The sequence below is a fragment of the Tiliqua scincoides genome, chromosome 2 (assembly GCF_035046505.1).
Source record: "Tiliqua scincoides isolate rTilSci1 chromosome 2, rTilSci1.hap2, whole genome shotgun sequence".
In the NCBI taxonomy this organism is placed as follows: Eukaryota; Metazoa; Chordata; class Lepidosauria; order Squamata; family Scincidae; genus Tiliqua; species Tiliqua scincoides.
Genome location: NC_089822.1, coordinates 129,930,858 through 129,954,930, shown reverse-complemented (window position 1 = coordinate 129,954,930; position 24,073 = coordinate 129,930,858). Strand labels below are relative to the sequence as shown.

Here is a 24,073-nt window from a genome sequence, read left to right as displayed (position 1 = left end):
GTGCCACCTTATCTTTCTTTTAGTATTTGCAAATATACATTTTGTAGGTTCTGTTGGTTGCCTGTGTATTTTGCTGCCTGTTTTAAAGAACTTAATCAGTGTTGAGCCACATTTTTTGATGTATTAACAAAAACTAGCACAACTTGGAATCCTTAACTTCTTTTCTGGGTTATGTAATTTGTCCCAACAATTGTTAAGAATGGCTTCCATGAGAAGTACCTTTGGGGGGAGCCATTCCAGTACTTGAGGAGAGTCTTTCAAAAGTATTGTCTAGTTTTATAACATTCATTGGGATAGTGGCAGCTGTCTGAATAGAGAATACAGCCAATGCACAGAGGCAAGCCCCTTAAATCTCTAGTAGTTCATCCTCCATTTATTAAGCAAAAGATTTTAAATAAATTATTACTTTTGCCTAGCTTAAAAAATACTGTCTGGCAGTTCTGGTTTAATTGCCAAAGGTAATGAATTCATGGTTAATAAGTGAAAGCATAAAGTGATAAGCATCACATTATGGAAAGTCCCCTCTCAGCCACAAGCCTGACAGCTAACCTGCACTGTTTGGATGTTGCTGAATTTCCATTCATGAAGAATGAAGAGAGTATTATAGCTTGTCCACATATTGTTTCAGGTACCAGGTACAGGTTTTAAATGGAAATTGTGCATTCAAAAGTTAATAGCCCATCATTTAATAGTATAAACGTAGGCATGCAGTTAACATAGTAACGAATAATTGCACTTCCCATTTAGGCAGACTGTCAATGTTTACCTTACTTGCAGAAGATCCAGGTTAAGTCCATAGTCAAGGATGAGTCTAAATTCCCAGTTAATGCAGAAGAACCACACACACATGCAAACTCTCTCTCTCTCTCTCTCTCTCTCTCTCAGTGGAATTTTGTATGCAATGAAAAGAGAGAGAGAGGAGAAAAGGCTTGAGAACAGGGATATCGAACCTTTTTCTTCCCCTGTTGTACAATACTGGGGGCAGGGAGTAGTTGAGACTAGATTTTGCTCATCTTAGACTCAAACTGCATATGATTGTAGCAGACCAACTTGTCTAAATCAAGGTTTGCTGCCATCAGGTACAGTCAGTTCTTTTTAAAAGCTCATTTGCTATCTGCGAATTCACTTATCTACAAGAGGCAGAATTGCAACCTACCTCTCGTTATCTGTGACTCTGTTCTCATTATCCACTAATACTGTATGAATTAGGTCAGTTTTCTGCATCAAACTGGCATTGGTACTGAAGAATCATCAGACACATTTGTATCCTCTTCCAGACTTGCCCTGCCATCTTAGGCACTATCTCAGGGACTCCAGCTGAACCTTCCCAACCCTGGTGATAATGAGAGGTCTTTGGAAGGCTGCCTGAGAGCTGCTCTGGCACTGGGGCAAGCCCAGAGAAGGAGCCAAGAGACAAGTGGAGGAGGAGGAGGATGGGTGAAGCAACCCCCTTCCCACTGCTGAACTCATTGTTCAGCAGAGCCCTCATTGTTGGGCCAGCAACCTTCAGTGAGTCGAGGGATAGCCAGCACAGAGAAATTGCCATCACCACAACCATTGAGGGATACCCAGCACAGAGGAGGAGGTATTAGATGTTGGAGATGTTGATGAACCCTCACTATCACTCAGCCACATAGACTTCAAGATTCAGGTTCATAAAGTTCATAGAGCATATGGTGAAGAAAGAGGGTCCTCTGGAACCGACATTTTTCCCAAAGGCTCAATGATTTAGTATCCACTAATTCAGTATCCACTAGGTTTTCCAGGAACCTTTCCCTACCGGATATTGAGGACTGGCTGTATAAAGCAGCCAGCAGCTGTATAAAGTAAGGGGATGAAGCTTGATTTTTGGAGCAGAGGAGGTGCACCAAACTATCCCCTAACACAGTGTTATTCAAACTGTGAGGCGCGGTTCTTTAGGGTGGCGCCAGGAACTCAAAGGGGAGGTGCGGGATGTCCTCTCACAGCGATACAGTCACACCCCTGGGCAGAATACAAGCTGGTCTTCTGCCCATCATCTGCGCTTTGTTTTAAAAGCAGAAGAAACAGGAGTTGCTCAGCTGCAAGAGTGGCTGCTGCCACCCTGCCCTCTTCTGAGCATGCTCGGCTTGCAGTCCTTAACCCTTGCTGAGCCTTGTCTGGTTGGTCCCTAGCCTGGGATCACTTCTCATCAAAGTGAAATCTCTCTTTTCAACCCCCTCCCTCTTCCACTCCCCCCTTTCAATCTCCAAACCTTCCCGCTTTCTTCCCCCTCCCCAAATAAAACGCTTCCTATTTTACCAGTCATCAGGACTCTTAAAGTCGCTTCCAGGCAGTTGGCAAATGGGGGGGGGGGGGACGGGACAAGCACACACTTTACTTGGCCAGGAGCAGAAAAAGGGTACTGTTTTGAAAGTTATTTATTAATCTTGTTGTTTGACTGAAGCGAAAAGGCTGTATTTTTAAAGTGATGAATCTTGCTATTTGAAGGGAATACTTATCAGCCATTGAGGAAGTGATTGCCAGCCCAATCCTATTCACACTTTCCTGGGAGTAAGCCCCATTGACTCTCATGGAACTTACTTCTGAGTAGATATGCATAGGCTTGAGCTGTGCATCTCCTAGTATAGGAGACAAATCAGCTTCCTAACCAAACCCTTATCGGCTCTGATATATTTTCATGATCTATTTTTGTTTTCCCCACCAGCTGCTGGAAAAATTGAATTTCATTAAATTAATGAAGGGTTCAATCCTATCCAAGGAGAATGGGAGAAATGACTAGTTGGATTGGGGTCCACAGGGGTGTGTGTGTGTGTAATGTTGGTCAGACTGGTTGTTCACAAAGTTCATTTGATAAAACAATTATATTGGTATGCTTACAAAGTTAAAAAAAATTAGTCTTCCTGGACCAGACAAAATCTACCTACTCTAGCATCCTGTCTCTAACAGTGATCAGCAGCTGATCATTTATAAAGCATGTATATTGCTGTGTATTAATAATATATTTTTAAGATCTGCATTTAATTAATGATATGATTAATATAATTAATATTAATATAGTTAATATATATTTAATATTATATTATAATAAATATATTATATTTAATATATTTAATACAGTTAATATTTCCGACCACTTCCTGTTTAATGATGGTCCAGCCCTCCGGAACATGATGGGGAGTCATGGCCAACAGCCACAGGGGTCAAGGGAGCCACTGGCTGGAAAAGTTTGAGTACCACTGCAAGCCAGTTGTGGCTCCTCCTATCAAGGGAGGCTGTCAATAGCCCTGCCCTCACACATAGCTTACTACTCCATAGTTTGCCTCCTAGGCACTTTTTTCCACAGTGAAACTTCAGTACCGAACTGAGCTGAGCTGGGCGAATAGCACTGGGAGGGAGAGGTTATGAGAACATAAGTGTTGGGTTGAGGGAAAAATTTACCTTTCCTCACCTGCTTTAAAAATAAGAACTTTATCAGTGATAGCAGATGATTCAGGTTTAAACAATTGGGTCTGCTCCCATCACATGTACGGTAGCTCCCACCATATCCGCTGACTCTGTTTCCACAATTTCAGTTATCAGCGGTTCTCAAATTCCCTCATTCGCGCTCATGACTCACCTCTCTTTGTTTGCAAATGCTTCGTTCGCAAAATGTTGCTAACAGGAAGTGGATAGCAGAGGAAGCTTTTTGGAAGTGGAAGCAGACAGCAAGAATGCTGGACTTGTAGCCACTAAGCCTCCTTAAATCTCTAATTAGAAAATAGTTCTAAATCTTGCATTGCTTTCTACTTCATCTTTTGAAATGGGCATCCTTGAGTCATTCTTGTTACAAATAGGGGAAATTTTAATTCTTCTTTATTTTGATGAGTTACATACCCCCAACCCGAGTTTGATATAATGATAGAATGTAATTTTGTTCAGCTTTTCCCGTTATCAAGCTATTAAAAAAAGGACAAGAAAGTACAGTATGGGAATATCTTGGCTTTAGCTTATGTTCAGACTAGGTGTGTACACAATGAGCATTGTTAAAGTGTGCCTTCCTCCAGAAGCTATCTTTCTATGGTTAAAACTACCAAATGGGAGGAGAGGCATTGGTCCTGGTCAGAACCAGGAGGTATGGGGAAGGTGAGGTTCACTCTTCCCCTCCTTAGTGCTTCAAAAATGACGATTGGTCCCCTAAAGTGGCAGTGTGCCATTGAAGCAGCAGTTTTCTCTAGTGAGATATATGCTTTAATAGTGCGTGTTTGCACGCACATCCAATGTAGCCATTAGATATTTTGTGATACCTGTAACTCCTCCGTTCATATGAAGTTGAAAAAACTAAGCAGAATAAATTTTGTGTGTGACACAACAAACTGGGAATATGTTTGTCAGCACCTGTTATGTCTTGGGAAAGGAATTTTGCTACACATTCTTGAGGAGAAAAGCAGTAGGAGAGAATGTGCTGACTTTTGCTGTCTCCACTACCTAGTTGTGAATTTTCTCAGAAAAGTGTTGTAGGAAGTTAATAACGTGTCTACTTTTTCTGTCATAGAAATGGAGAACATGGCACCACCTTGTCCATCCTTTCCTGATCCAGCCAACGACTTTGATAGGAATGTTCCCCGTATTTGTGGTGTTTGCGGAGACAAAGCTACTGGCTTTCACTTTAATGCTATGACATGTGAGGGCTGCAAAGGATTTTTTCGGTACGTGACTTCTTACTTTTAACTCATCGTTGTATACTAAGAGTTTTGTCATGCATCTTGCAATCTTTTGTTAGTCTGGCAACTTACACTTGCCACCTAAAGCTGATCCAGTGAAAAATGTCTTACTACTCATTAAAATTTGTGCAGTGTAGTAATTGTAAAGAAGAAATATCTTAAAAGCAAGAGCGCTGTCCAAAAATAAAGTTCAAAATAACAAACCCTGCCTTTGTTTTGCAATCTTAAGAAAGGGAAAGTACATACAAGGAAGAGAACACAAAAAGTTGTCTTTAAAGATGATACTAGGTGTTTGGAGAAAGTGATCTGAGCTTTCACATATGTATGGATGTTAAACTCTGTGGAGATTTTGACTTGCCCTCAAACAGTTGTTTACATAATCAAGAAAGCAATATTAAATATGACATAGTGGGAATGATGCTTGGACTCTTTCTTGAATTCATTAGATATGGAGTTCACGTATCCAAGGAAAGGATATCCAAGGAAAGGATAACTGAGTGACACTCCTGTTGGTTTAAATACAGATGTGCGCCACATTACAACAGTTCACTTAACAATGGACCACATATACGACGGCGATCAAAGCACAACAAAGAAACTCTTAATGAGGCAGTCAGGTCTCCCATATCCTGCAGCAGAATGTGTTTAAGAACATATGAGGCTCTTAATGCAAAGAAGAGGCAATCTTTCTCCAATAGCCTGTGCAGCCAGATATCTGGCAGGGAGTGTCTGTGTACACAAGAAAGGCAATAGAAAGGCAAAAGAAAGGCTGAATGTTCACTTAATGACCTAATCACATAGCAACAGGTATCAGAGACCATATCCCCACTGTTAAGTGGAACACACCTGTACTTCATACTGCACAGCTGATAGACCAGGGGTGTCAATCATAAGGCTCACAGGCCAAATATGCCCCTTGGAAGCTCTTTATCTGGCCCATGTGATAATTGGGTTTCCCCTGCTCTGCCCTTCAGCAGTGCCACTTCTGCTGAGGCTTTGGGAGGAAGAGAAGAAAGGAGGCCTCAGAAGGCAAGAAATGCTGCAGGGGAAGTGGCAGACCAAGAGGGGAGGGGGAGAGAGAGAGAGACTGCTGAAACCCTAGAAGAGCTTAATTATCATGCGGGCTGCCCTTTCAGCAGTGCTACTTCTGCTGAGGCATCATTTCACAGAGCGCCTCTCAGCAGCTGAACTGTGAAGTAGTGGAACTATAGTGGAACTGCTGAAATTGATAATTGGACTCTCTCATATCTTGAAAATATGATCAAGATTGACATGTTTTCTCTTCTGTAGTTTGCAACTGTAGTTCCTACTTGAGCAAAGTGCTGGTCATCATTTGCTTAATGACATCACCTCCTTCTTAATAATGTCACTTTAAGCCCCCCACAGGCTATTTGTTCCACTGTATGAAATGAGTTTGACACTCTTGTACCCCTTGGAGGATGTACATTATCAGTTTTTTTGCCCCTTCTATTCTTCTCCTGCCTTGTGATTCCCTACCTCTGATTTGTGAAATAAACAAGATACCTTTGAAAAGGGAGTAGCTAGTGGGAATTGGATGTGGTGAATGAGAATGGTGAGTGGGAGGAGAGAGGCTGCTAGCTTCCAAATTCTTAACTGCAGATAGGAGAGAGCAAGTGTTACATCTGTGCTATTTTAAAAGGTTCCAAGAAGTAGCAACATTTCTCATAAATGAGGTACCTATTGATCCATATTAAAATATACATCTTTAATTATGACATAGGAGGTTTTCCTGGGAACTGTTTATCATAAAGATTGATTAATGTTGTGTGACTAATTAGGGAATACCTATCTGATACTGTAATGCAAAGGTAGAAACAACAAAGATAAAGGATTAGCATGAACGCTGAGTAAAGTTGAGCTTCAAAAATACGATTTTGTCTTGATACAAATGCCTTAGTATCTTTGTAGCAGAAATGTCCATTTTGTTGGCAGAGATGTTTTACATACCATAGACCTTGCAGCCTGATTTTCATTTGGGCTACAGTGCAACCTGGCTAACCAGAACAGCAACAATTTCCTCAATTACTATTGCCTAAATGAGTAACTCATCTTTCAGATGTGTATTTCCACACACAACGTTAGTGTGCTCTTGATTAATCAGTCATACACAGTATGTCCTGGACATGATGCACGTCAGCAAAGGCCATTCATCATCTTTGTAGGGCATTGACTGAAATACCCGTTAAGAAGCTTGTGAAAGTAATAAAAAGAAAGATGAAAAGACTTGCAGGGTTGAGTGTCTAACTTTCAGTATCTCTTGGGTAATTCTGAGCATTCTGAAAATTAAGCTGAAAGATTTGAGCAAGGAAGGTCTTCTTTCCCAGAATACAAGTCTACAGACCATTCTTCTCAAAATTCTGATAACTGACATGCATAATATCTCTGAAATAAAACTGGAGGCACACTCACGCCTAAAAATATTGGAAGATGTTTCCAGAACAATGATTTGTGCAGGAGATTCTGCTGAGGTAGACCATTCCGTCATATGTATGCTTTGGGTATGATTACAAATTCATTCTCCCTCAGTGTTAGCACCCAGCAAAACTATTTGCTCTCAAAGAAGGGCGTGTCAGAGGGGCCCACAAGAGTATTAATCATAATGACTGTTGCATTTGTCTTATTATTATTATTTATTGCCAACTCTGAGTTGTGTCCTAACCTCATGAAATGAAAGGCATTTCTGCCCACACAAGGGGGGCTGTTTTCACATCTTCTCATCCTTCCCCTTTCCCACATCCTGTGTTTATCCACAGGGTCCCCTGCCCAACAGGAGTGGGTTTTCAGGAGGCTTGGGAAGCTGCTGTGGTGAGGAGAGGATAGGGAAATTCCTGTGCTAGAACTTTCTTCTCCTCACATTAGGATTATATCTTAACCCAATGTTTTTATTCTGTCACTGTCTCCCACTGTCACCCTTTCAGGGTAGTGAGATCTTAACCCAAGGACTTTGCCTGACTCAGAATTCTAAGAGTAGTGAGTATGAACTGTGGTACCCTTCATTGCTCACATAGCCCTTTGTCCACATTTATCTCACGTGTGCAGTAGCAGGCAGGACTCTGTCCTACAGCAGACTGAAGAAATGGATGGGCAAAAGACAGTTTCCAGGGTAGTTGTGCTTCCCTTCAGAAGCTTATTATCATGCTACAACTTTTCAATTGCCTTCTTGTCACCTGGGCCCAGCCCCGGTGGCCAGGGTCTCCTCACGGGTAGAGGCCTCCTCGGGGGTAAGTCACAAGTACTGCCAGGACTGGGCCCCCAGGCAGGGCATCTCCCCAGGAGTAAGGCCCAGAGCCTCCTGGAAGCATCCAACAGCCATGTGGCTGGAAAGGGTGGGGCCGGCTAAGCCAGATACAGGCTTCATAAGCAACCTGGGCAGCCTAGGGGGAGGTCGCTCCTCCCCAGGCAGCAGCAGTGCTGGAGGGAAGGCCAGAGGGGGTAGCAACCCCGGCCTTATTCTGCCGGTCCGTGACCTGAAAGGGAACTTGACTGCCCCGGTCCAGGAAAGAGTGGGCCAGGACTGGGAGCCCCCAGAACCAGGACCCACCTGGGCTTCCTGGATCCCTGGGGTGACCTCAGGAAAAGCAAGGCCCGCAGTCCTGAAGACTCTCAGCCAACTCTCCCCAACGCTGGCCAGCTGATCGAGGTCCAAACACTGAGGTACCTGGGGCCCTCCTGAGGACATCTGGGCTGACCCCAAACACCAGTGCTGCAGGCGACCAACCTCTGGGGAACCCATATCCGGGGGCACCAGGCACCAGCCGGGGAGCTCCGTCTGGAACCTCGAGGGGTTAGGAGGGGTCAGGGAATGATCCTAACGTGCACTGAAGGCACAAGTCTATGTAAGCCAAAAGGGCCTGTGACGTAACAGGCCCCATGAATGTTAAACGTCTGACTCAAGTAAACCGCCTGTGCACAGCGACCGTATCTGTCTCCCGTCCTCCTCTCTGCTGACAACCGCCCGTCATCCAACAGGGTAAGCCTCTCAGATTCAGTCCCACACCAGGGGCGGGGTCTTTGCCCGCTATGGACATTACACTTCTTTACTTTCAAATTTTGCTATTTAGGATTCTTTGGAATGTTACCTATAACTTTTTGGTTGTGTGTTATTCAGATTTCGCAGTATCAATCCATTCAACTACAGGAGTCCCTCCATATCTGCAGATCCAGTCTCTTCAGTTATCCACAGTTCTCCATGTGCCCCCCCCACACCCATTATCTTCCAATTTTTTTTCACTAGCCTGCAGGCATGTTTTATGCTTTTACAGAGGTTTGAACAGGAAGGCAGCCTGCATGCTAGAGGGAAGCTTCCTGTTAATGTTCTTACTGAGTCCCTCTAATGTGCAGGCTGCCTGCCTGCATGTCATGTTCCTGTTCAAACTTCTGTAAAAGCAAGAATCATGCCTGCTTACTAATGAAAAATGGAAGGTAATTGGCATGGGGAGGGTGCCGGGAGTGTGGAACATTGTACTTAAAGTCTCCTCTTATCCACTGTTTCTGTATCCGCAAGAGGGGCCTGGGACAGATCCCCTGCCTGTAAGAATAAATTTCCACCCACAGAACTAGTTCCTTAATTCTTTTCCTTTAAATAGCTCCAGGACACACACTCTCTCTCTCTCTCTCTCTCTCTCTCTCTCTCTCTCATATTCCCCTTAACCTTGAACATACTAATTTTCAAAATATTTGGCACACATGCAAACATTTTAGTTCTTTGTAACTGGCTTGGGGCCCAGTCCTATCCAATTTTCCAGGGCTGGTACAGCGTTGCCAGTGGGGCATGCTCTGCATCTTTTGGTGGGGTGGCAGTCACAGAGGCCTCCTCAAGGTAAGGGAACAAACTCCGGGCTGCATTGCAGCTGCACCAGTGCTGGAAAGTTGGATAGGATTGGGCCCTTAGGCAGTTGTGAATAAATACTATTTTATTAGTTATGGCAATTATTTATATTTTTTGAATAATTAAGTGCCCTTACCAGGAGAAAGGCAGTGTATAAATTCATTAAATAAATATTACATATGGCAGCTAGACACTATAGAAGAAGTAGTCAAGTAAATGCAGCCCCTACTCAAAGGCTTATGGTCTAGCATAATGATGGATGAGATGGGGGAAGATGAGGGAAATTGGAAAATAGATCATGACAAACTGAGCAATAGGTTGGGAAGAGAAGATAAGAACAATTAAGTTAGAAAAAGCATGGAAGGAAATCCTATGTTTTAGTTTTTAATTGAGTAAGTTAGAGTGCTAACTTTACTGCATTTTAAAATTGTTGTTACTTGCCCCAAGCTTCAGGAATGGGATGAGTTAGAAATCTAAATCTACTATCCCAGGAAAAAAGGTTGAGAGCAACTCTGTGTACAGAAATACATTTGGGAGTGGGCCTGAATACACTGTACATATTTTGTTTTATGAACAAAAGAGGAAGCATATCAAAAAGCACTGTAAACTTTAACAGACTCAAACTAGAGCAAAGCTAGATTTTGCCAGACATGGAACTGCTGCCAGGATGTGTCTCCTTGGGTCATTCCATGGTAGTCATTTTCTACAGTATTGATGCTATTTGCCCATTTATTTTTTAGAATGCAGGTGATGTTCACTCAAGACATCTGCACTTCTGTGTCTTTCTTGTTCTGGTTTCTTTCAACTGCTGATTTGTCTTTTTGTAAACAAAACAACATCCACCATCATTGCAACCCAGTCATTTCAGGTGTGAGCCGATGGCAGTACTGTTGTCTCACCAGGGTTGGAGAAGTGCTCTTTGATATTTTTTGTGACTATGTACGTATAAACCTGCTATCCCCAGCAGCTTTATAGATTTTTCATAGGACTTGCCCAGACTCCCTAATAAGGTGAGGGAAAACTTTGATAATTTCACTATTCTCTTTATTTGTTTGTTTGTTATATAGTGGTGGCAGTAGGAGACATCTAGAACTTTTACACAGACACTAGATAATGCACAACTACCACTGAACATAGGTAGCATTGTTGTAACTTTAACTTTTGGCCTTTTTTAATTGCTTCTTTGTTGTCATCTGGGAGTATTCTTTTTCCTCTTTTTTGCTAACCAGTATAATGCAATGTATGACATGACATCACAATGCTGTGTGTTACATCCACCAATGATATGGGGCAGGGAGAGGAAAACTCATGATGTAATGTAAAGCATGATGTCATGCTATGTTGTGTGATACTAGAGTTAACCAGGAACAGAGGTGAAAGAGACGGTGAGACTGCTCTGTTTTTCTTGTTATATATGGTTGTGGTCCAAAGGTAAGGATGATTAACTATAGGAATAAGTTATCAAGGTAGCTGAAGTTTCCTTTACTGCAGACGAACACTAAATCCTTTTTAAAAAAAAGTGTGTCAAAGGCAAATGCAAATTGGTATACTTGACATACTGGTAGCTACAGGAGCATCAGTGGCCTGAATGATGCACAGAGTCAAACCTGAAAATCCAGTGACATTATCTGGCCTTGAAAAAAGATTAAATGTCACTCAGAGTGTATCTAGGAGAATCCCACAATAGACTATTAGTTGCAAAGCAGCAATAATGATACCTTCATATCAAAGTAGGACATTCAAGATGTCCGGATCAAAGCTGTGTGTCATGTAACTATCTACACCTCTGGACATTTTCCTCTCTTGATCGTGATTCAGATAGTCTACCAAATCACCTGCCCTTCCTTTCATTTTCAAGAAAGCTTTGGTGAAGGACTGCAAGGGTGGAGGGAGGGCATGTGGGAGGTGTTCCTGAGTGGGGGAGAGTGGAAACAGGGCAGAACAGGGGGAGGGACAGGACTGGGAAGGGGGATGGGGCCGGCGGAGGCCTCCTCTGCCAAATCTTATCCCCATGTTGGGCACGGAAGCCTAACATGGGACTTCTAGAATCTGTTCAAGAGATTGAGCTGGCGCAGACTTGAGAAGCCCATTGTGCAGGCTGGGGCTTACCTGGATTAAGGGAACGAAAGTTCCCTTCCTCCAAGGAGACCTCCAGCCTGCTTGTTTCCAGCACAGGATACAGCAGTGGGTGTTTAACACCACTGCTCCTCTGCTAGATAGGGTTGGGCCCTTAGGTCCTCAATAAAGTTCCACAAACATTTTCTAGAATTTATATCAGAGAAACCATTCATACCACCCTTGCAGTTACTGCTTTTCCATAGGGAAATATACAGTATTTAATCTACAAATAGTTGAAGGTGTCCACCCACCATCCTTTGACACTAGTTTTTACTGCTAAGTTAACATATGTCTTGTATAAATTTTGACTGCATGTTAAATATTTTTCAGTTTATATGTAGTCTGCATGTAGATAAGAGTTCACAAGTGCATTCACCCACTCAGCTCTGGTGAGTGCATGTTTTAGCATGAAAATGTATGAGAGTACAGCATCAAGGAGAGTCCTTTGTCCTTGTAAGCCTAAAGATCAGAGATTCTTCCTCAATTGTGCAAACTTCTAGCTATAGTGAAACTTCTTTTTTTTTTCCCAATTTCTGGGAAGGCTGTACATGACAAAGATGAGCTCCATCCTCTTCAGCTCAGATCTAGGAAGGAGTGCAGGAGCTCATATCAAGCAGGCTTGCAGAGTCTCAGTCCTGCAGCAGCTTGATATAAAAACAAAAAAGCCTCTCCCTGTCTCTCCCTCTAGTTAGGGCAGCATTGTAATGGCAAGCACAAACTTGGACAGTCTGCCATAGCTGGCCAAAAAGTATGGAGCCCCGCATGCAGCGTTTAAGTATTTCAGAGTTCTCCTTCATAAACTCCATAGAGTTTCAGTCCTTGCAAATGATAGAAATTGAGGAAGGTGGAGATAAAGTATTTTGAGCATGTAACTTCCAGTGAGGCTTAGACTTCAGAGAAACTTGTCCCTGATTGGTTTAGACTGCAGAGGAACCCATTTCTAATTTTTAGGAATTACAAACTAGATTAAAAGGTTTCTTTTTAACCCATTTCTACCCAGCCCACAGGTGTACCCATTTGATCTCTGTTACGTATATGCAGTGTTGGGCAGAAATGGTTTAATGCCACAACTGTGGAGCTGGAAAGTGCAACCCTACTTTCTGCTGTACCTTACATCAGCAGAGTCCATGATTTCCTGGTGGCCTCTTTAACTTATCCTTCCCACCCTATGGGCTCAGAGTTCTCCATTTATGTAGGGGTGGTTTCCTTTTGCATTTATATATTGGTCAAAGTTTTATTAAAATGAAATGAAGTTGGCTGTTAAATCACCTTAATTAAATTCCTGTTCTGCAAAGGGGAAAACATGCAGTCTGTTGGATGGGTGGGGAGAAGGTGATGTAAATACTGTATATGAAAGTCTTAAAAGACTTTAGGCAAAGATACTCAAGCTTGTGCAGCATGTGCAACCAAGTGGCTGGATGGAAATGAATCATGTCCCTGGAAAATAATTTCCTGGTTAAGGATGGAACCAATTGAAGTGTACCAGAGAATGTTCCACTTGTGAGTGGATCTTGTAGGGCACATGGAGAATCACTCAGTCTGCCCACTCACTTTGCTGAACATGTGACACGGCCTTTTCAATCACTGTCCATGTGGCCCCCTTGTTTTCAGTCCTTTGCTGCCTAGTCAAAAAATAAATCACTCTTGTTAGCTTTACATGTCAGGTGACAATTATAGTTTTGCTTCATAAAAAGTCTCTGTAGTCCTCAGGATTAAAGAGATTATCTTTAACTTCCTAATCCTTAAGAGCACATTTTCAAGGCAATCTTGTTTTTGAAAGTAATTTTTTTTTTAAGTTGGCATTCACAGATGTGATTGTGTGTTCAGTGTTTCTTTTGGACAACGCTTGCTGGCAGTACCAAGGCAATTTGTCACATGAGGTCTGATTCACACTTTATGCAGCAAAAGTGTTTGCTGCATATATGACAGAGCAGCAAAGCATGAAACAAAAATGCACATTTGTAAATATGTAGTTGATATGGGCTAAATAGCAGTGACCAATTAAAGCTCCCTAGTCTGTGTTCTCTGCATTGTTTCTAACATGCATTTAGATGTCATACATTTCAATATGTACTGCTCCAAATGCAGAGATATTTGTGGCAACTGTTCTTGCTGTGTAAAGTGTGAATTGGCTCTTAGGCTGGGTACCAATGTCAGAGATTTTTTTTTTTTTTGACCTATCAACAGACCAGGGAGATCAAAGTGGCTGTTCACTTTGGGACACTTCATCCCCCGCCCCCAGCGTCCCTCTTAAGCAGTTTGCAACTAGTATATGAGTGGTAGCCTCAGACTTCCAGGACTGTACTGGTAGTTGAAGGTAGCGTATGCGCACTAACTATGGATAGTTAAGGGAGGAGCAGGCAGTCTGCCACCAACTCAAAATCTCCTCACCTTACTTCTATTTGATTGTGTGTGATCATGCTACCAAACGCATCAATGTTTGATAACCATTACTAGGAGTATTGATGTCTTTGCCTGGGTGTGAGCAAGCTAGGCTGTATGGTTCCTTTTCTTCCTCAAGCCTGGGCCACTTGATGTTCTGCCCCTACTGTTTCATTAGAAAATACAAGGTAGCCAAAAAAACATTTTGCACTTATTATCACTGCTGAAACAAGATCTATCGGAGGCTTTGGAATATATTGCTAGACACAATTCAACCCATGTTGATCTGTTTGCCTGTCTCAACCAATATTAAAGCTGTCTGTTATCTTGTAGCCATGAGCTATGTTTCTGGGATTTGTATAAATTAGAAATATGTATAAATCATGCAGTTCTACACCTTGATTTTCTTGGTTGCCTGTACTTGATTTCTGGTTTTTCTGTCCTCCTCTCTCCAATTCCAAAATAGTTTCCAAGGTGTAGACAGGGCTATTTGAGCCATCTGAGCTGTGGTTAATGTTTTCCTGTTTATAGTACAAGCTGTATCTGTTTGACAAGAAACTGTTTTTCTGCAGGCAGTCCCTAAATTATTAAGTGTATTTAGAAAGAAAACCATGAAGACATGCCAATTGTCATAGTGTAATAACGAGACACTTGAAAAAAAATAGATTTTTTAGAGACAGAACAGTAGCTCATAGGGGATATTTATCCTATGTCTGGTAAGTACCTGCCTTGGTTGGCAGCTGGTTTTGTATGCAGATCTCCCACACTGTGTTTGTTTTCAAAACGGTATCCATGCAAAAGAACACAAAGTATGCTTTTTCCTAATGGTGAGTAAGCCAATGTAACAATATTTGGGGTTTTGTTCTCTTTCAGGAGGAGCATGAAAAGGAAAGCAATGTTTACATGTCCATTCAACAGCGACTGTAAAATCACTAAAGATAACCGGCGACATTGCCAAGCGTGCCGACTGAAGCGGTGCGTTGACATAGGCATGATGAAAGAGTGTGAGTAAGCGTATGGCCCTGTTTCTGTTACTGGCAGTTTTGCAATAGTCAAAGGCTGATGCATTTTTCTTTAGCTCCATTGTGAAAATTCCAGCTTCCAGGTTGGTTTTTGTTAGCTCATCTTTTCCCCTGCTTTTACCATGTTCCATTTTGGCAGAGTCAAACAACTTTGTTTCACAACTTTGCTTAAAATTCAATTAATATAGAAATTAAAAGCACATATCTGCCTCAGAGGAAAGGTGCATATGTGTGTTTGCAGTGACCACAGAGGGGCATGCTCCCTTTAACACTTTCGATGACACATTTAAGAATAGTTTAGGCTAAGGCAGAAGTTCTCAAACTCTCAGGGAGTTCTTGCGGAGGTGGGGGGGAGGCAGCGATGCAATCCCCAGGATTGCATTGCTAAGGGAGGCACAAGGACTGGCATGCACATACCATTCCCTGCCGCAGACTCCTGGGGGTGTGAGGGGCTCTGTGCGACCCTCCGCAGGGCTCCCCGAAGCTTAGAAAGTGAAAGTGGAGCAATCGTGCTCCGTCTCTGCAAAACCGGAAGTGGAGCGTGGTCGCTCTGCTTTCACTTTTTAAACTTCAGGGAGTCCTGCAGAGGGTTGCGCAGAGCTTTCTGCACCCCCGGGAGGCTGCAGCAGGGACTGGTAAGTAAAAGCCAGTCCCTGCGCCCCCCCTTAGTAACGCCATTCTGGGGGATCATGTCATTGCCTCCCCCCTGCCCCTGAAGTTAGCAGAAGCCAGGGCCCTCAAGCTGGGGCATTGCGACGCCCTAGTTTGAGAAGCCCTGGGCTAGGGGATGAGAAATTATAACACAGATATAACCTAATCATCCACATATTTTTTTACTTGCAGTTTTATCTCAATGCAATGAGAAGGGCCCTTTAAATCAAAGAAAAAAAGTCGTTTAACAATAGCCTCGTTTATGGGGGAGAGGGCAGCCAGTAGACAATCCATCAATCATTCTCTCTCCAGGCACTTAAAACAGCTTCACTCCCAGGCAAGCGACCCCTACTTTCCCCCTGAGCATGTGAAAGAATGCATTAGCGATGCGATCCTGGGGAGGGACAGGGGAAGCTCTACAAGAGCTGGTGGGTCACAACCCACCGGTTTGCATACCACTGACTTAGTACATAATAGTAGAGTTACTTTTTGCTCATACTAGGCCTACTTATTTTTTTAGGGATCATTGCATGAATAGCTTTGGCATACTACTGTTAAAATGCATTGTGTCAGGGGTGCTGTAGTTCTCTTCTGTTGTGTAAACTTGGATGCTAGTGGTGCTTACGCTGAATCTCTGCCTTTTCTCTCTCAGATCAAGTATGGTTAGAATTCTGACAGAAACACCTCATAATCTTGTCTGTATAAAATAAACTTGCAAGTGGTTGTACCATTCCAGGCACTCTACTACATAGATGCTTGGTTCTTCTGGCACTATTTTGGTTCAGATTTGGGTGGCAGCATGAAGGCAACAACTTTGGTTTGATTTATGATAGGCAATTATCCAATTATGCTTTCAACTTTATAAAACTATGAAATTTCATGTGCTCAACTGTACTTTTGAAGTCATAACCCTAAAATGTACTTTAAAAAATTAACATTCTATCTACTAAACTGCCTGGGAACTGGAGATTACAGGAGTCCATGTAATTGTGCTAATCTTACACTCACTTTGGCAAGATCAAAACAACATTTCTTTCTCACCACCTATTCTGGAGAAAATGCCCTTCCCACTCGCTGTACTAGCAGTTAGAATAGTTGTGTGATAGTAGAAGTGTTTGTGTTCTCTGTGTCTCATACTGTTGCTTGCTGGAATTGCTCCACTTCTTAGGAAGCATAATTCATTTGGGACTGGGCCTCTCTTGTCTTCGTAGTTTATGAGAAACAATGAGTTCATCAAAGCAGTGCAGTTTTAGTTTTTTAAAATTGTTTCTAGGAGATGTAGATTATTAACTTGCAAGTTTGAGGAATTGAGTTAAAAATTTGGGAATCCCTGCCCTGACATCTCCAGGCAGGAATTGAGAACAATCCTCTTTGTAACTTTGGAGAGCTGCTGCCGATCATATAGAGATAATACCAACCTATATGGAACAGTATAAGGCAGTTCCTTATATTTAGGTTTCCTTTTTCAGAGACAGTATACCACTGGATATTCAGAAGTTTGCTGTCTCTGAAAAAGCAGATGAAGGGCTACCAACTTGGGGGTGGGGAAGAGGGAACTGAGGAAAACAGGATGCTGAACTAGATGAGACTTTGGTCTGATTAGCAGGATTCTTTTTATGTTCCTATGCAAGTGATTTGTGTAAATGGTTACTACTGTTGGAAACCTATTCTTGCCAAGCTATTGCAATCTTGCTTCTCTGGTGGTTGCATATATGGATAAAACCAAAGTCATATGCTAAACATCAGTTGTTGTATAACAGTTGCCCACGGGTAGAGCAGCTAAGCTAGCCAGCCTCAGTAGTTTCCTCACCAATATACAGAATATTTCTTTTTGCAGGAAGGTTTAGGACATTGGTTTTGCCCCAAGTGAGAATAATATAATGAATTATCTAAGAAGTACATATTTCATAGCTGTATGTGGTACTGTCTTTGATCATTATGTGAGCTATACTTCCTTTGTACTTAAGTGTATGTGTGCAAGTTTAACCAGCAGCCCAATTCTAACCAGCTACCCCATGCTGATGCAGCCCTGAGGTAAGGGAACATTTGTGACCCTACCCTGAAGATTTCTCCATGACTGCCCCCAATCACCACCACAGGATGCAGCATGCACCCCATTATCACAGCTGCATTAGCACTGGAAAGTTAATTAAGGTTAGGCTGTAGGTTCCATTTTATTCCACTGACCTAATTTGTAAGATTCCAAGCTCCTTAAATCAGGGAGCTATCCTTTTATTCTCTGGAAAGTGCCATGTACATAGATAACATTATATAAATAAGGTAATAGAATGTAGGTGTTGTTTCTTTTTTTGCTATTTTGGCTTGGTTTGGCATTCAGAAGAGGGTGACTTCTGAATGCAGGAGAGGGTGGTCTAGAGGGTAGGGCCTCCGTCTGCCTGAAGATAACATCTGAAGGTCGCCGGTTTGAGGCCACCAGCACCGTGCGACCTTGAAGCAGCTGACAAGCTGAAGCCGAGCTATTCCATCTGCTCTGAGCGTGGAAGCCAGATCGGAATGAAACACCTGAATGTAGTGGTTCTTGAAAGAAAGAACCTTCTTTCAATTGTAAAAATCCCTATTTAATAAGGGATTTAAATAAAGCCTGCCTATGTAAACCGCCTTGAATAAAGTCTTGAATAAAGACCAAGAAAGGTGGTTTATAAATACCTGTTATTATTATTATTACTTGTTTCATAAGACTACTTTAGTCAGTTGGCAGTAGTCAGAAGATTTTAGTAGTCTTCTTGGTCAGTCTGTCAACAATGTGGCACTTGTGCAGCCTGTGAACTCTTTTTTGTTTTCCCTCTTTTTAAAGGGTTTCTAGCCTGGTGTTATGTCTGAGACGCAAATTGAAAGGAGAATAAACTAAAGCTTAGGTGCACAGTACACGCAAATGTAAAACACATTCTACCCTTTCATATCTGAACATTTGGAGTTACTCTGGCTGACAGAATACCTAGTTGGTAAGAGTAGGCCTTGCCAAACTTCTCATAGTGCCAGGAATTGTTTCTAGAAAATGGAATGCCATACAAAAGTGCACATGGTGATGGGACTTTATAGAATTGCAACATGGCTTCCACTTGTGGATTAGCATTGACCATATATATGTATGGGCATGTGTATTTTTTTTAGCAAACTGTGTTAATTGTGCTTTTATGAAATGTACAGATTAATTACTACTGTGACTCATGTTACAGTGATTGATGGTAGTGATCATAATGCCCACCTCTACTCTAGGGAAGAGTAAAGCTCAGCTGACAGTCCTTTGATTAAGCTGGCTGTTGCGCAGACACGTCCTAGTGAAGTCATAGGTAATATAAATTTAAATGTTTGGAACCAATTAAGAAAACATAAACACTATTTTTTTAAGCAATTGACCAAAGGACAAATCATTGACCATTTGGCTGTTGTAAAATGAACAGTTTTGTCTGTAGTCCTTTTAAAAATAAAAACAATCTGGAGTTTACCTGAACACACCAGAATACGCATCTCCTGCTGCCCGCCTCTACTGAGCTCAGAAGCCCCTCTGGAGGTAAGGAGAATGCAGCCCCCCTCTCCTCCAGAGTGTTCATATGGGGGTGTGCACATTGGGGGGCCAGAACTGATCCATGGATAACTGAATCTGTGGATACACGATCCATGGATATGGGGTGGGGGGGCCTGTATACAAATCTGCATCTCTGTGTGGTTTCCAAGATGCCAGCTAGAGATACTGGAAAAAGTCTGGGTTCAGATGCATCTGGCTGTTAAAGAAATGTCTATTTGTACTCGGTTGAAGGAAGCACAGTGTGAGGTGATGTGTAGATGGTGCTTGACTCTTGATCTTAATAGAATAAGGTAACAAATATAAGTGTTAGTAATGCTTATCAAATGATGCAGATTTAGCACTTGTATGGTTGAAAAGTATTAATATTGTTAAGTTATCAGTGGAGATTAGAATCAGAATATTGTGCTTGAATCTGTTAGTGGCAACACAGATTGTCTGCCCCCCCCCCCCATCTTGTTGTAATCATTAGACAGGTAGCATTTAAATAGAGTTAATGCCTTTTGTGCTTCTTTGGAATACCTTTACACAACAAGCCTTTAAGAAAGCTGAGGACTTTGGTTTCTGTGGCCTTTTGCAAGAGCAAAGGGCAGCTTCAGTGGAACTGTACCCAGTTCAGGAGAGCAGGCACCAAATTCCTGGAGCTGCAGTGGGGGGTGGGATATTTTTTAGCCACAGCAAAGCTTGTTCCGGTGGATGTGTACAGTGTAGCAGTTGACTTGTAAATGATCCTTTTAGTGAAATAGTTACTTGATAAAGGGAACCTTAACGGGCTATAGCTAAAAATAGCCTTTCCAAGCTGACTGCTAGTTAAATGAATGGGAACAGAATGTGCTTCAATGAACTGTAGGCCAAATTACTAAAAGGGGTCATGCTCTCTAAGGATGGGTCTACAGTACCAACTGTTTTTTTCCCCCTGGAAATGGATATTGCAATCCATACTACATCCTGGGTGGAGTCACTGATTAGGACTTTACTTCATGGTTTTGTTGTTACAGTAAGTCCTGAAGAACATTGATAATTGCAGACTTGCTCTCTGAAACTAATAGTTTCTGTGACTGGTTCCATGAAACCTGCACTGACAGACTTTGTTCAGGCACCATGCCAAACCTGATGCCACAAGAACAAATCCTTTGCTTGTGGTGCATTTACAAAACAGTTAGCAAAACCTTGTCTTATACAAGAAAAATACAGTACTGTTGATAGGGACGGACTCCTCTCAGATTCCACAAATCATTTCCATTACAATAAAATATACATGTATGCCCTGGTCTGATCTACTAATCCCATTAGTCATGCAATACTCAATCAACTAATTACATCCATTGATATCTAGCTGCAAGTGGTCCTAATCAGTTTGCTATTTCTGATGAACAGCCTATTCAGTTCAAAACTAATAGTTCTCAAAGCATCCTATTTTAAAGTAGAAAACAAGATAGGCCCTTGCAAGCTAGCATAATAATCAGTTCTGCTTGTTTTGATCACAGCTGGCCTCCTGTGGGCTTGTGCCAGCATCACTCTCAGCTTAAGATTCACAAGGGTTTGCCTCTGCTTAGACTAGTTTGTTCAAGCATGATACTTAACTGAAGTTCACCTAACTACTTTCCCATTGCAGTGTTGCACCTTGACCACCAGGTTGCCATGCATCAACAATGTCTTGTTGGAAGTAATGGAAGGATTCAAAATCTACCATGTTTGAGTTGAAATATTCAAAACTGAGCAGAGGAAAAAGACCTCTCAGAGAATATTTTGAGTCAATGATGGAATAATTTATTTCAAACAGAGCATATGGAGGAGGAACATGGGAGAAAGATCATGCAAGAAGGTGGTAAGCACTGTTGGAAGAGTTATAGGGAAGGTTCCTTCTTGCCAAGACCTTCGGGAACAGTTGCATATAATGGTAGGGCATAGATTGGAAGCTTATAGAGGCTTCTAATAGGTTGTGGTGGGGGAAGTTGGGATATGAAGTTTGTGGCACCAATCTAAAACTTACGTTGGGTACAACATTAGCTTTGATTTGTCTTCTGCAGTCCATCTTGCATTATCATTTCATTCACAGTCTGTATGCCTCCACTTTTTGTTCACTAATAAAACAGAACTATATAATGCATGTCTTTGATAATTTTTTTGTTAACATGTGATATACAATCAGTACTGGGCTGCATTTTATTTATAAAGCCTTTTTTAGTTCTTAGAATGTATTTTATATTTTTTTCTATTTAGTAAAAAGTCTCAAAGATGAATTTAAGCCATATGTGTGTGGGGGAAACGGCCTGAATGCAGATGATGCAGTGGGCCACAAAATCACAGATGAGTATGAAGGGGAATGAATCCTACAGCTAGTGATAGAACTGAGTGAATGCAGTTCCAAGAACAGCTTGAGATAAGATGAATAAGCATGTTAGTGGAAAAAGAGTGCAAAGGTGATCAAACATAGGTGCAGGAGGTCTATTTACTTATAGGAATGTATGCCTTATAAAACAGCAGGAGGCAGCATGCGTGACTGGCTTTACATGTCCTCTTTTTCCTGTGGTTAAGCAAGTGTTCACAGAAAAGTTCCATATTGAGCTTTACAGCCCAATCCTAACTATTCAGCACTAATGCAGTCATGCCAACTTGGTGTGCACTGCATCCTGTGGGGAGGCAGTAACGGAGGCCTGCCCAGGGTAAGGGCAAGTTTGTTCCCTTTGGGCTGCATTGTGGCTGCATCGGTGTTAGAAAATTGGTTTGGGTTGGACCAGGGGTGTCCAAAGTTTTCGGCAGGAGGGCCACATCATCTCTCTGACACTGTGTCAGGGGCCGTGGAAATTTACATTTGAAATTTGAATAAATTTACATAAGTTTACATAAATTAATATACTAGAGGTGGAACTTATATTACTGAATGAAGGTCTTGCAATAGCTCAAGGCCTATAAAAGGCCTTGCACAAAGCAAGGCTGGCCTTTCCTTTGCTGCTGCTACTGCATCACAGAGTGAAACAGCAAGCAGTGGGGTTAGCCCTCATCCCACAGCTCACATGAGAGGTCAAACAGTCGTCCTCACGCTGAGAGCAGATGCATGGGGCCAGTGCAGGCTCCAACAAATCTCTGGAGGGTCAGAGGCTCATTGGAGACTGGTGGCTCCCTGAGGGCCGCATTGAGAGGCCTCAAGGGCCGCAAGTGGCTCCAGGGCTAGGGTTTGGGCACCCCTGGGTTGGACTGTTAGTCTTGTAAATGGCTTGAGCAGATTTGGCTATGCCACTCACACAAATGCATGGCAGACCCATCTTAATGTGCACTGAGCTTGCAGAAAAGAAAACTGTAGGCTTTGTATGATTACTTCGAGAAAGATTGAGGAACATCATAATCTTCTGGGGGGTGGGAATAGCAGACAGAGAAGTATTGAGTGAAAACAGTCCTATAAGGAAATGCTTCCCTAATGTCATCTGCCCTGTTTTGCATAGATCTATAGTGGTTTTTAATTATCTGAAGCATAAAATACAGAATATTGTCACAATGAAATGTGCAATTGTTTTGTTTTGTTTTGTTTGCAAATGTGCAAAAGTTAATAACTAATTTTAAATGGTAGTGAAGAAGAACCTGTGTAATAAGTGTATTTTTGTTTTAACTCTGCCTAAATGTTGTATTGTGTTTGTTAACAATATTTAGGAAACCATGTGTTATGAAGGGATGCAGGTAGAATGGAAAACTGGAAAAAAGCCAACACCCTGTATATGTAGAAGAACTTTCCATTAGTACATGGGGAATTTTGGGTCCCAACCCTATTATTGTATAGGAATAATTGTTAGCGATATCAATATCTGTCACTTACACCTGCATAGTTCTGCATGACTGGAGAGGGTACTGTTCTGGTGGTAGCATGTGTAAACAGCAATTGCAGAGTGCTGTGTGTGGAGATGATACAAATATGGTCAAAACTAGTTTCCCATGACTGCTATGCACTTGCTTCTCAAAATATCTGATATGAGTTAACCAAAGCAACTCTGTCAGATAAATCTATGGTTCTTGGCAGTTTCTGGGTTACAGGATATATCCAAACTTATTAGTAGCCAGCAGTTGAGTATGTAAGATTTCCTGTGTCAGATAAAACTCTACACTTTTGCTGACTCTCCAACTGGGATATGACCAGTGTTCCTGTACTCTAGTTTGGTACTGACTACTGTTTGTCTGATTCTTAAATGAAGCTGCCATGGAAGAAAAAGGTGAGGAATGTCTTGGGGTGCTGGACACCACTGTATGAATGGGATCAAAGGCAGACACTGTTAGTTAGTTCTTCATGTAGCGTTTAGGAATAAAGAGTTGAGTGCATTCCTTCATGGTTTACATCAATGGTTCTCACACATTTAGCACTGGGACCACTTTTTAGAATGAGAATCTGTCAGGACCCATTGGAAGTGATGTCACGACTGGAAGTGACATCATCAAGCAGGAAGATTTTTTACAATCCTAGGCTGCAATCCTACCCACATTTACCCAGGAGTAAGTTCCATTTACTACCATTGTTAAAAGAATATACATAATAGCCTGTTAAAAGTACAGGTCTGGAACATTTCCCCAAATGCTGGCACATACCATGGTAGCATCAAGTCTAATATATTAAAAAATAAGATATTGAAATGAGTGGGGACCCACCTGAAATTGGCTCACAACCCAGCTAGTGGGTCCTGACCCACAGTTTGAGAAACAATGGTTTACATGCTTGGTTATGGGACTGCAAACTTATCCCACTTTTTCTCTGCAATAAAATCAGTGAAGCCATATGAGACCATATCAGAACGTGTTCTCTCTGTGTGTAGTCTTTAACTTTTAATTACAGAATTTATCC

The 24,073-nt window shown here is 42.0% G+C and overlaps 1 protein-coding gene across 3 annotated transcripts in view; it reads left to right on the top strand.

The window, feature by feature from the left end:
• The window catches only part of VDR (vitamin D receptor), a 108,999-nt gene that overhangs the window by 52,696 nt on the left and 32,230 nt on the right, over window positions 1-24,073 (top strand). For all 3 annotated transcript variants that reach the window (XM_066615283.1, XM_066615286.1, XM_066615285.1), the window contains 2 exons: window positions 4,514-4,667; window positions 14,905-15,035. In XM_066615283.1, coding sequence (XP_066471380.1) covers window positions 4,514-4,667; window positions 14,905-15,035 — 285 coding nt within the window. The remainder of the gene's footprint in view (window positions 1-4,513; window positions 4,668-14,904; window positions 15,036-24,073) is intronic.